Consider the following 14,533-nt stretch of genomic DNA (forward strand, 5'->3'; position numbering starts at 1 on the left):
GTTAGAAAAGGGGATCTTGGTGTCGAAATTTACAATAATTGTGACATTAATTACGAGGCATGGCATTTAATTTTTTGAGGGGAACCCAACATTTTATAAATGGCCGATGGTACGACTTTGACTTTGGAAAACAATTTCAATTCGTTATTAGGAGATTCCTAGTGATGTAGCCATATATATGCATGAAAAAGACAATATATATGTTCCTAAACACAAAAGGTGGGCGGTATGGTATATTCTTGGGATATACATGTACGATATATGTAGGTGTAGCAGAGGGAAGTTAATAAGGTTTTCTTGTCTTTTTTAAAGGTTTTCCGTTAGTAGAAATTGTACTATGTTAATGGGGAATGCTTTTTAAAACTGCCACCACTGCAAATTCAAAAAAGTCATGTGTACTTTGATAACCCTTTTTGTAGCCTAAGCGTCAACCGCACCCTCATCTTGCTTACCTAACACCCCTTCAATATCTATAGAGACATGGATTGTGTTCTTAGGCACTAGCTAGCCATGTTCGTCATGCTATTTGCTTTCGCAGTCGGCATGGGTAGCTCAACTGGTCACAAGAGACCAATGACCAATGGTCACAAGAGACCAATGACCAATGATCGATTTCTCCGTCCGGGTCCACCCGTTTTCGGTCCGAGAAGAACAGAAGCTGGCCTAGGGAGAATCGTCACTTCATTCGTTCGGGTTCATTCGTGTTCGCTTCGAGAAGCACAGAAGCTGACCCAGAAAGAATCGTCACTTGTGAGAATCAAACCCGGATTATCCCGAAATTCTTCTCCACAAATATTGCTCGCTTGCCACTTGAGCTACCCATTGAGTTCTTAAGTATATACATTAATTTGCATTAAATTATTTATTAATTGTGTATCAAGTAAAAAAAATATACACAGTCTAAATTTGGAGCTGACAAGCTCAACTTGGCACTTGAATTGGCAGCATACTCTTAGGTGTGGGATTCAATCCCCACTAGTGATTTATCCCATACATTATTTCATCCTGATTAGACTTGATGAAGCAAGTTACTTTTATAGCACTATAACATTTTATTATGTGGTGCCTATAATTTTTTTAAAAAAATTCACTTGAATGATAAGTACAAGAATATATATAATTAGAGAGAAAGTCTACACTATAGATTAATACTTATGCTAATTGTATCATATACAAGCGAAGGATAAATGTAATTTATTGTCGTTGATCATGAGTCAATACACCGTAAATTAAATAAGTAGGTCAACAAGTAGTGAATCTTTTTTATAGTCAACTGGTCGGGTTGTAAGCTAGGGCGACGAAACGATTGGTTGGTGAAAATAGACATACTCTTGAAGATATTTGTGTTAATTACTTCGCATGCACTAATTTGTACACAAATATGCTAATACACATGCGCATTCAATACAACTTTAAAAAAAAAAGTTTACTCCAATCCCCCTTCCCAAAGGGTCTATGGGAAAAAACAAACAAACGCTAGTTCATATATACATTTATTGTATTATTATTTATCGTGAAATTTGATTATCTCATCTGATTTTATTTTAAGAGAGAGAGAGAATTTGATCATTTTTTTCATTCATATATATACATTCAGTCAAGAACTATTAGTCTAGTAATGGTCATATATATATATATAACTAAACAAGAATATGAAATTTTACATAATCATTCATGTTTATATCGATTGAGAAAATATCAACGATAAATTGGCGGAACATAGTGATTACAAGTTAGAATGTTGTAAAGCATGTATAGCACCACGGAGATGCTGTTTTGTCAAAGTCGCCCGTGGAAGCACTATTCCATTTCTTTGACACGTAATTTTCCATTCATGTTTGCCCTATCATATTAAGCAAATAAGCAAGAAATGAGGTGGAAAATTCTCCCATATATGTGTGTGTTTGTAATAATATTCAATTTCTTTTTTTCATGCTATTGATGTATGTTTGTGGAGGGTCCATCGGTCCACATTTTTTTTTTTTTTTTTAATAACAAATCCATGCCTGCATAAAAGTGATGATAATTTTTCTGCAAGTTGCCGTTCAAAATAGATTCTTTCATTTAGTTATGTCCCACTTCCCTTTCATTTTTTTAGATACCCATTGTGGCCATGTCTTAACGTGCATGCAGTCGCACCATTACTTAGGTAAGAAAGCACTAATAATATTAAGAAACGCACAACGAATAAATGCACTAATGCACTAAAAAAGCACCATTAGGTACGCATCACCATAAAAATGCACAATTAAATATGCATAAAAGCACCCTACAGTATTCGAAAACGCATCATTAGATGTAGTGAGGTATGTTGCATTTTTTTGGTGCGTGGTGCGTTTTTGGTACACTGATACATTTCTTTGTTGTGCATTTCCTAACACTATTATGATTTTCTGCATATCTAATGGTGCAATCGCACTAGCCGCAACTCAAATATATATATATATATATATATATATATATATATATATATATATATATATATATATATATATATAATATGTTAAGTTGCAAGTGGAGTTCAATCTAATCCTGCCTTGCTTAGCTTAATGCGCGGTAAATATCAATTGTTAAAAGAACCCTTTTTTATCAACTTGGTTAAAAGAATACTGAATCTATTTTATTTTACTCAAGTCATTGAACTATTATATTCTAAATTGATCTCTTTAAGGTAAAAGATAATGTTAACAAATTTCATAATAAATCATTTAATTTAAAGAATTCCATTACGTATTCTCCTATTAAGTATTAAGGCAAGAATCCAACATCATTATTATATCTAAAAAATTATATAAAACCCAATAATCGTAAGACGTACTCTTACATAAAAAAAAAATGTATTTGTATAACCAATTGCAGTAAACGTGTGTATATTGTGTTTACTATTTTGTATATTTATAATTTTATTTAAGTGCATTGAGCAATATCACGAACTGCACTCTATAATATGTAAAAGTAAGTGTAGTTGTGTGTACTTTNCATCTTTTCCAAACAAAATTGTTGACCCATCTTTCGATATTACGGAGTATTCCTTTTGTGATGAGTTGGTCGACCCTACGCCTTCCTCATATTTACTAAACCACATTTCTTATCCATTTTCCGATGTTATGAATCCAACATCATTATTATATCTAAAAAATTATATAAAACCCAATAATCGTAAGACGTACTCTTACATAAAAAAAAAATGTATTTGTATAACCAATTGCAGTAAACGTGTGTATATTGTGTTTACTATTTTGTATATTTATAATTTTATTTATTCTTCCTCATCTTTTCCAAACAAAATTGTTGACCCATCTTTCGATATTACGGAGTATTCCTTTTGTGATGAGTTGGTCGACCCTACGCCTTCCTCATATTTACTAAACCACATTTCTTATCCATTTTCCGATGTTATGAATCCAACATCATTATTATATCTAAAAAATTATATAAAACCCAATAATCGTAAGACGTACTCTTACATAAAAAAAAAATGTATTTGTATAACCAATTGCAGTAAACGTGTGTATATTGTGTTTACTATTTTGTATATTTATAATTTTATTTAAGTGCATTGAGCAATATCACGAACTGCACTCTATAATATGTAAAAGTAAGTGTAGTTGTGTGTACTTTTACATGTAACTTGATGACCTTTGTAGTTCCACACGATACATTTTTAGAGTCGTAAATTTGAGTGCACTATTATATATCAACCGATGCACTACTTGTAATGTTGCATGGTACACGTTCCTAACCACATGAGTGTCAATTCTCACATGAGCACATCCTTTATATATATACTAGCGGTGGCACGCGCGATGCGCGTAGTNTTTTTTTTTTTTTTTTAATAACAAATCCATGCCTGCATAAAAGTGATGATAATTTTTCTGCAAGTTGCCGTTCAAAATAGATTCTTTCATTTAGTTATGTCCCACTTCCCTTTCATTTTTTTAGATACCCATTGTGGCCATGTCTTAACGTGCATGCAGTCGCACCATTACTTAGGTAAGAAAGCACTAATAATATTAAGAAACGCACAACGAATAAATGCACTAATGCACTAAAAAAGCACCATTAGGTACGCATCACCATAAAAATGCCAAATTAAATATGCATAAAAGCACCCTACAGTATTCGAAAACGCATCATTAGATGTAGTGAGGTATGTTGCATTTTTTTGGTGCGTGGTGTTTGGTACACTGATACATTTCTTTGTTGTGCATTTCCTAACACTATTATGATTTTCTGCATATCTAATGGTGCAATCGCACTAGCCGCAACTCAAATTTATATATATATATATATATATATATATATATATATATATATATATATATATATATAATATGTTAAGTTGCAAGTGGATTTCAATCTAATCCTGCCTTGCTTAGCTTAATGCGCGGTAAATATCAATTGTTAAAGAACCCTTTTTTATCAACTTGGTTAAAAGAATACTGAATCTATTTTTTTTACTCAAGTCATTGAACTATTATATTCTAAATTGATCTCTTTAAGGTAAAAGATAATGTTAACAAATTTCATAATAAATCATTTAATTTAAAGAATTCCATTACGTATTCTCCTATTAAGTATTAAGGCAAGAATCCAACATCATTATTATATCTAAAAAATTATATAAAACCCAATAATCGTAAGACGTACTCTTACATAAAAAAAAAATGTATTTGTATAACCAATTGCAGTAAACGTGTGTATATTGTGTTTACTATTTTGTATATTTATAATTTTATTTAAGTGCATTGAGCAATATCACGAACTGCACTCTATAATATGTAAAAGTAAGTGTAGTTGTGTGTACTTTTACATGTAACTTGATGACCTTTGTAGTTCCACACGATACATTTTTAGAGTCGTAAATTTGAGTGCACTATTATATATCAACCGATGCACTACTTGTAATGTTGCATGGTACACGTTCCTAACCACATGAGTGTCAATTCTCACATGAGCACATCCTTTATATATATACTAGCGGTGGCACGCGCGATGCGCGTAGTATAATGCCCAATAAAGATCGAATAAATACAATGATATTAAAAAATATGTTAAAATTTAAATTCTTTGGTATTTATTTTGTAATTTTTTTTGTTTAAATTTGAATTTAATTAAGAGGTCAAGAGTGTTATTTCAATAGTTATGTACGATATAAATATAAAGAGCTAGTTTATTTTTGTCAAACGGAGATTCATACATACAAGTTTATTGATAATAAATAGAGTTGAAGCATTTATATATACAAGTTTATTAAAATTGTAGTTCATTCTCCTACATCATTGTTAGTGTCCTACTTTGGGTTTTTTTTCGTACAGTTTCTAAAACAAACATAGAAACTTGTGTTTTTGGTTGTTCATATCTCATATTCAAATAAATGTACTAACATGTAATGCTTTTATTTCTTTAAATAAAGTTAGTTGTGTTGCACGAAAGAAAACATAAACAATTTGAAATGAAGACTTATACATGCATTTAAATTCTTGTCCATCTCAATAAAAAAAAAAGTTGTGTCAAATTGCATCAATGTATAATAAAAAATATAAAAGTACGAATCGAACATGTACAAAATGATCTCCAAATGATTCGTTTCATTCAGCTTCGATAAATTCCTAAATCACGTGAAAAAGCATTTAACATAGTTTGAGTTTTTGCTTGTAAACAAATTTGCATATTAAACAAACTAAACATAAGTAGTGCTAATAGTCTACCTCGTCTAACAAGTTAATGTCTCCTTCTGGTTCAAGATACCAATTGTTTTGTTTTTTTTTTATAACCTCAGGACAGTAAAGGCTGACTAATGTTTGATTATTTATTATCTTTGTTACGAAGAAGGGAGCGTATCTGTTTTCCAATTGTTCCCTTTTCACCTCAACCATAAATAACATGCCAAGTCCAACCAATGATTGTATTTCTTTTGGCAGTTGAGGGGTTATGCGCTTATGCTTTGCTCGGAGGTCTGATGCTGTTCTGCCTATCAGTTGGATGCAGTCTTTGTCCACCAATTTCAATTTTGCATTTCCATTGGCATCTTCTACTTGAAGCTTTAAATTGTACTTGTCGATGCCCTTTGTCCAATTTGTCAAACATTTTTTGCACTCATATTCACCAGAAGGAAGGGGAATGAGTCGACTATTACAATCGTTTGCTTGGCAGCACAGAGCAAACCAGTTGTAAGAGTTCTCTACTGCAACAATTTTTCCACCAATCCAAAATTCACCAGCCTTACAATTATAAACAAAGTTTTATTAAATTTATATTCATGCTAACACATTAAAAAATATGTTCTAGAGTGCGCTATTTGAATGTAAATATCACGAGATTATGATAAAGTGGTTCTATTTTTCAACCCAATGCAACTTACTTTTCCTTTTTCGTAGATATCTTTAATTGAGACAATATGCATGAGAGCATTGCTTAAGTCCTATAGTGTCTTTTCATTAGTTGAAGTCATACTTGTGCTTTGAGGCTCTGTAAGCAGGGAAAATAGAAACAAAATTGTTTAAGGCATTTAATTATAAATAAATTCTATTTGTTTGACAATAAAATATGTAGTAACATAATCATTTGCTCAATTGTGTTGATACTACATAATAATGGTCGAGTTTGTGTTACTAAAAGATATTTAAATAAGAAGAAGTAACTCACTTAGGATTGTCAGGTTATAAGAATGAAATTTTATGTTAAAGATAGCTCACCGCTTAATGGATACGTAAAAGTGGGGAAATTCGCAGCATCTAATTCTCTGACAAGTGTTCTCAAAGACAAGTTTAACATGTACTTGTGATTGGTTGTCTTGTGTTTGTGCACATTAGTCGTCACCACAAATTTTTTTATGCGATAAACTCGGCCCTCTTTAAATTTCTTCGCATACTTTCGAACACATTCATTCGGAATATGGATGTTAATAAAGGTGCCCTGTTGTGTAAATGCAGTTAACACCTTTAACAGAATCTATATGCAATAAGAAAGAGTTTAATAAAACACAATGTTACAAGTGAATTACCTCTTCATCGTGGAAGATGTATTGTAAAGAATCAGGTTCAGAGTAATTTGTGTCGACGAGGTACAACATTTGTATGAACTTGACGTGTATCGATTCCGTTGTGTTCGTTGGAGAAATATAACGTAAGAGAATGTTCATAGAAGCCATGAGTGCTAGAAACAATTACAAGTATACGATACTATGTGAATACTTTTACCCTAAAAATTTAGAACGCAGAAGTTATAGTAACTATAATGAAGTCTATATATACAGTTTGAAAGTTTGTAAATTTGCCAGTTATAATTAATGATTAGTAAGAATAAAAGAATAAAAAGTAATATAATGATGTATTTTATACTTACAGTTTAGGAAGTCGCTAGAGTTAACAAGTATCAGAATTGGTTGAATTGGTAGTAATGCTCAACTGGTGTTGCTTACAGTTTTGGTGGAGGTGGACAAGGCCAGCTGAAAAAACCAAAGAAAATGGAGAGTTATGAGATTTTGCTTTATAATCAACTCATAACATTTAATTGTAAAACAACTTACATTATAAAGCATGAAAACATCAGCAAAACCAGATGGTGCAGAGATAAGAGAAAATCAAGTATCGTAGTCCATTTTGTTTCCTTAACCAGGTAACAGGGTTGGACGCCTTTCCACAAAAAAGCAATAAACTTTTATTTTTTTTTCAGCAAAGGACAAGGTTGAGCATCAATCACGAAACAGGAAAGCAGCCAATCTTATTTTTTTTTTGTCTTAAGCACTACAAAAAAAATATACTCAGCCACTCATGTTTTTTTTATTCAGCAGTCACAAAAAGACACTCAACCACTCTTGTTTAAGGTGATAATAGAGTTAGTGGATTTTAACTATTTTTTTTTTCATATTTTCAATAATTACTAATGATAGGTAATGTGGTAATTGGATCCCTAATTTAAGTGATAATAGAGTTAGTGGAAGTAATAATTTTAAGTGATAACGATGACAAATATTTATCAATCATTTATTGTCATTCAATGATGCAAATATATGAGTACAATAGACATTTATAAACATAAACAATTTTTAGCTATTACCTTGAGTGGGTATCTTATGGTAATAAATCATTTATGTGTCTAAACTTTAATTTATATGTCTTTGTCAAGATAAACATATGGAGTAAATGATTATTTAGCATTATGGTATATTATATTCCGTGTATTACAAAGTTAAATATTTGCCATATCTAAAAAGTGTTACAAGTTTAATAAAGTGATAAATCTAAGAACAAAGACAAAACAACAAACAATGTGAGTTACACTTAAGAAGATTTTAATGCCAATCAAATCATTAATTTATATAAAAGTTTAACAGTTTAATTAAACATCATGTGAGACTATTGAAGACTTTTGATTATTTCGAGGGAAATTGGTGTGCCAATCAAGAAAATTTAATGTGCAGAAGTTGTATAAAAACAGTAGATTTTTTTTTTTGGAAACAGTGGTGCAAATTGTCAACGTAGCTGTCCTTTCGAACAATAGATGTCATTTTACCATATACAGTAGCCGTCGGTTGATGAGGATGCTCCATTTGGGGTATATTTTCTTCAGTTTATTAAATTGTTGTTCACATCTTTTTTATATTTTCAACATTTTTATTATAAGTTCTCTTCTTAGTTTTATCTTTTTGTTTATGATTTTTCATAATGGCAAGTCATTCTACTTCCTCTCTTCCTCACAAAAATGACTCAACCGATGATCATTCATTTTGGAATGATTTTCAAATATCACCATTGAGGACTAATGTATCTCAAACGAGTATGGATTTAGCCTATGTTCAAGATATAGTGGATTTACAATTAGAGTTCAACGAAGTTGTTGGTAAGTGTTACACTTTTTCATAAACTTTACTTCTTGTGATATATATTGTTTTAATGGGTAACTTCTTATTAAGGTGATCTAGCTACGAACGTTGTGGCTAAAAATCAGAATAATATTGCATTTATGGAGGAGAATAATGCCACTTCTGGGATAGCTGTAGGAAGTATTAGTAATGATGTCTTACTTGGGAAAAATAGGATTAAAAATTCCTTTCGTAATCCCAACACAATAACTAAAGAAGAGATGCTTCAGTATTTACATCTGCAACAAGCTGACGCTGCAAAGAAATTATTGATTAGCTCATCTACTTTAAGGAGGGTATGTAGGAAATTAGGAATTTCCGAATGGCCTAACCGGAAATTCTTGACTTTGGAAAGGATGGTAAAAAATATCCAGGTATTTGCAGTTTATTTATCAACTTAGTAATTGATATTTTTGAATGAGAGATAACAATTTCCTTTTTGTAGGAATTTGGGAATATTCAGGATGAAGCGGAGGTTGAAAGGATAAAGAGTGATTTGGAAAATAAGAAGAAAATGTTGCTTGATAATCCAACAATGAAATTGGATAAGGCAACTAATAAACTTAGAGTTACTATTAATAGTAATATTTCGTATAGGAAAAAATGCAATAAATGTAAACGTTCTTCTTCTTATTACCTTCCTGTAACCCAACCTGAGAGTTCATTACATGTTCCTCAATTTTTTGATAATCTAGAATTAAATCCTCAGCAAATAGATGAGGTACTTGATTTTTTGCATAACGATGAATAAAAATATATTCTGAATCAATACTCCATACTTTTATCGTTTGGTTCTATCAAGTACATAACCCTTAAAATTATGCATCAGTTTATATATTTTGGCTTATACTTTATTTCTTTCACATAGTATTTAGCAAATTGGACATAATTATATATTTATCCCATAATTTTGATAAACATATCGAAAATGAGTTTAGTGGGAAAATCTAACATTTAGGACCTATAACACATATTTATTATCTGAAAAATACTTTACCGATGATTCACATAATTATAGAGCAAACTGTGACACAAAAATAATTATCACATAACAATTATCATGTAAAGTATGAAATTGTAATTTCTAAAATACTCATTGCAATATTTCATATTTTAAATGATGTTATAATTGAATCATAAATCTGTGATTTCAAACATGAGTACAACAATGAATGTAAACTTCTGCTATTTGCTACTACTATTTTAGATTCAAATAAATGGACAAATAGCTAATATAATGAAAAAAAAATACATTGTTGCATTCATTAAAACATAAACAATTTCAAATGAAGACTTATACATGCATATAAATTCTTGTCAATCTTAATCTAAAAAAAAGTTATGCCAAACTCAAAATTTTTCATAATAGTTCTATTCCACAAAAAAAACTGAAAAAAAAAAAAATTTATAAAAGTTTTGTGAACTGTTCTTTTGACTTTTGTTGTTGCATGTGAATCCTCGGGATACGCGTATAATTTGAAATTGCCAGTTGTTATGCTCCATTCCTTCCTTATTAAATAAAGCAAATGACTGCCTCCAACCTTGCATTTTCTAAACTATCGGTTGTATTATCCTATGTTCCTTCTTCGTTGTTAAAGTAATATACCTGCAGAATGGCACATTATGCCTTTTCTTCATCTTCTCCTAATCAGGTTGAATGCCCTTGTAGTGATTACTCAGAGCATTATATCTGGGATTACCAGTATGAGGCACTTCCATTGATGCCTACAAATAAAACTATTGGCTTTGCAAAACAATTCTCAGAGATTGGTAAAGGTAAAACGTGTAATTACTTATACCCTTATACATTTAATGTATTAACACATTGTTTTTATACAGAGTTTGATGGCTTATGGGATTTCAAACCTGAAGCAGAACGATTCAATTTAATTGCTGGTAAAGGATTTTACTTTCTTAAAATGAACAATAATGACATCTTTATATGTAGTTGTATTCATAATATATATATATAAATATATATATATATATATATATATATATATATATATATATATATATATTTATTTATTTATTTATTTATTTATTTATTTGTTGCAGATGTTGCAACTACTGAAGCTGTAAATGTCGAAGAAATTTCAACCGTAGTTATAGGGAATGATAGCAGACCATCCAAACGACTTTGGAATTTCGAAATGGTTTCTAAATACTTCCATATGCCTATGAATCAAGCGGTGAAAGAGTTAAAGATTAAGGAAGCTTCTTTGAAGAAGATATGTAAGAAGGTTGGAATTAATCAATGGCCATATAAGAAGTTGCGTACCTTGGAGCGATTAGCAAAAAATGTCCAAGGGAATACTGATCATAGAGAAATTATAAATGAGCTAGAAAATCAAAGGGAGCAAATGTTAAAGGATCCTAATCTTCAATCAGGCATAGAAAGAAATAAACTTGAAGTTTCATACTTTAAGAAGAGAAAGTATCGAAATTTGACGGAACTTTCTTACTATGCTCCTCTTGCGAGCTCATGTTATGTTTCTGGTAATCCTCTCCCAAAAACTAAGAATGAAGATACAATGTAGCTTTCCTGCACTTAATATTATTTTAATAATGAAAATATTTCCTGTTTTATAGTGCAAACTCTTGAAAATTCAATAACAAATAATTCAAATGTAAAAAAAAATAACCATCAAAGGTGAGGTAAGAATGAAATTAGGTGAGGAATAATATCCATTATCGGAGTGATATAGATATGTTAAAAACTTGAGAAATAGAGCAAACTCTTGAAAATTCAATAACAAGTAATTCAAATGTACAAAAAAATAACCATAAAAGGTGAGGTAAGAATGAAATTAGGTGACGAATAATATCCATTATCGGAGTGATATAGATATGTTAAAAACTTGAGAAATAGAGAATTCATATTAACCACCAAGGGTGGTGTATAAACCATCCACTAAGAAATGGAAGGAGATAACCTTAGCTATAGATGCGGTATGTACGTAAAGTATATGTTTACCTTCTTCCTTATGAACTACAGTTTTAAGTATTTGAAAAAATTGAAGTAAATTATAATCATAACATCTCTTTATTTCCTATATTCGGCTGAAAACCAAACAAATGATCTATCAACCAAATTCTTTTAGAATTCCAGGTTAGTTTTGAACTTCGTGTGTAAAAGTTCTATTTTTTTGGGATAAATTTAGTATGATTAGTGACATCTTACAAAGAACTATTGCGCTTGTCACAACTCACAACCTCACATAAGCACCTCACATAAACTTATTATGACAATAAAATATTGTAAGTCCTTATGTCACTTTTGATGAATATGGTGCATGTGATTGGTAAATTGAGAACATATTTTATTTTTGTTTAGTGGATATGATAAATCTAAAACCGCAAGTTCGGGAGCAAACCACTTTGTTCGTTGGAGCTAGGGTTTAGTTTAAAAATGACAATTGGGTATTAAGATAAGATAGATATGCATTAAAAAAAAAATTCATACATTTATATAGACATATTTGCATTATTATACATTCATACATGCATTTGGGCAATATATTTTGCATGGTATTTTTTACAAAATTGATAATATTAAAATTTCTTAGAGAATTGATATTATAAAAAAATGTTATTGGAAGCCATCAAGCAAAAGCTGAAACGATTCATTTTCTTCCATCGCTCGTGAAGGTGGATCCACAGTTAAAGGAAGAATATGATCAACCACAAATGAAGGAACAGGAAGGGTACAAGGAGAAATAAAACTCATCATTTCTCTGTGCCTTTTCTTTCTGGTACATGCATCTCTAAGCTTTATTTCGGCTGGATGCAATTTCAAATGTGGATTTGTTAGCATCATTTCTCTTCTATCTTTTATTTCTTTGAGTACTTCTCTCAGTTCAGGGTCATCTTCAATGCTACCCAATTCCTGTATAACGGTTGATTAATACTGATCGAATGATGTTAAAGTGTAATAAAAAAAATTTACCTTAACATTTTCGGATAATTTTTGTAAGCTGACTAATTGTCGATGAGGCCATCTGAAGATTCCTAATTCCTCACACCTTCTTTTCAAGATTCTGTACTCAACTCTTAGTTCCTTAGCGGCTTTATAAATGGGCATATGGAAATAAGTAGAAAGCATTGCCTTGCTTATTGTTGAAGGATCACGAAAAGTTTTTTGCGTCCTCTTGGACTGTCTACGCACTATTTTCTCTATCATGCTCTCCTTTGTACCAGTACTTGTGTCCTGGTTAACAGCTACGGCGTTCGAAGTCGGGGTGATATCCCATTGTATAGGTATAACACTTGCAGAGGGAAGAAGAACCTCATCCATACCTAGTGGATTCAAGGCTGCAACATTGACAATAAGAAATATATATTAAATCATCACATGTGAATGTACAAAATTAAAGTAGGTCGCTTACCGGTGGCCTCGATTAGACGTTCCAGATTACGTTCAAAGTTCCAAAATGGATCAAAGTCCATGTTTAGCAAGGGTTCATCATTATTTTTTGCACTGAAATAAGTCAATGAGAATTGTTCACATTGTGCATCCCAAAACGGATATTCTGAAGCATCTGAGGAAGGGTAGCCAAGTTGATTAGTGAATGCAGAGGAGGAGGAAACATGATTTGCCATCTTTTGATAGAAGAAAGTAAAAGATAACTCTTAAAAGTGAAGAAAATATGCAAGTAATTATTTATTCAGAAGTAAAAGAAGAGGATAGCTGCTTGATTGGTTTAAAGAAAATGGAGCTCTCTAGATTTAAAACGTCAAACACACATTCCAATGATATAAGATACTCCGTATCAAATTTTGGAAAAAGAAAATAGTGCATGGTTGAGAGTCATTGATGTTATTCGTTTTATCAAAAGGTAACAGCATATTGGCCGACAACACAAAAATTGTCAAAAGTGAAATAGTAAAAAGGTAAAAAGTGAGATCGTTTGAAAAATTTTCAGCATAAATTCATTGAAATGCCCAAAAGTTTTAAACAGTTTTTTAATTCAATATTTTCCTTTGACAAAAAAATTTGCTCTTGGAAAAAAAAACTTAACAAGTATTAACCACTTTTTAAATTGTTGTCGAACGTCGCAATAAATTCATGCTTTTGTTCGTTCTTAACACTTATTCACATCCTTAATCTTTTAGCCCTTAGAAATTATCAATCACTTAAACATTAACCACATACTTTTCAGAAATGCAAAACTTGTTTCCTTGCTTATATCAGTTTGAACAAAATGATTGTTCTTTGGGTGGTAACAATTCATTTTGGGATGAGATACACTTATCACCACTAAGGGATATTGACTGTCTTTTTAAGTAGAGATTTTTATGGAGGCGGAAATAATGCCAGTACTCAACAACAATGTAATGAAACTATTGGTAAAGTTCTAACATTTGTTTTGAATTTCTGGTTGTGATAAGTAATAGTTATTTGAATAAGTTGTTTGCAAATGCAGGTGTTTTACCGACAAATGAGCTTGATGTATTTGATAGCGTTGATTTATTTGTGGAGGAAAATAATAAACCTGCAAAGATAGATGTAGCAAATTTAAAATTAACAATAGTGAATATAGATATATTATGAATATATATCTATAGTTGTATTCATAATATATATATATATATATATATATATACATATATATATATTATGAATACAACTACAGATAATGATGTAATTATTGTTCATCTTTATCT

General features: G+C 30.8%; 1 protein-coding gene across 1 annotated transcript; it reads right to left on the reverse strand.

Annotated features, from left to right (window-relative positions):
• Window positions 1-12,458: 12,458 nt before the first annotated feature.
• On the reverse strand, window positions 12,459-13,468 carry LOC116020509 (protein RKD1-like). The gene is made up of 3 exons (XM_031260979.1): window positions 13,255-13,468; window positions 12,816-13,180; window positions 12,459-12,755 (listed from the first exon to the last, which is right to left on the reverse strand). Exons 1-3 carry the CDS (start codon window positions 13,466-13,468, stop codon window positions 12,459-12,461), a joined length of 876 nt encoding a protein of 291 aa, XP_031116839.1.
• Between the last annotated feature and the right edge of the window lie 1,065 nt (window positions 13,469-14,533).

The sequence above is a fragment of the Ipomoea triloba genome, chromosome 5, assembly GCF_003576645.1.
Source record: "Ipomoea triloba cultivar NCNSP0323 chromosome 5, ASM357664v1".
Classification (NCBI taxonomy): Eukaryota; Viridiplantae; Streptophyta; class Magnoliopsida; order Solanales; family Convolvulaceae; genus Ipomoea; species Ipomoea triloba.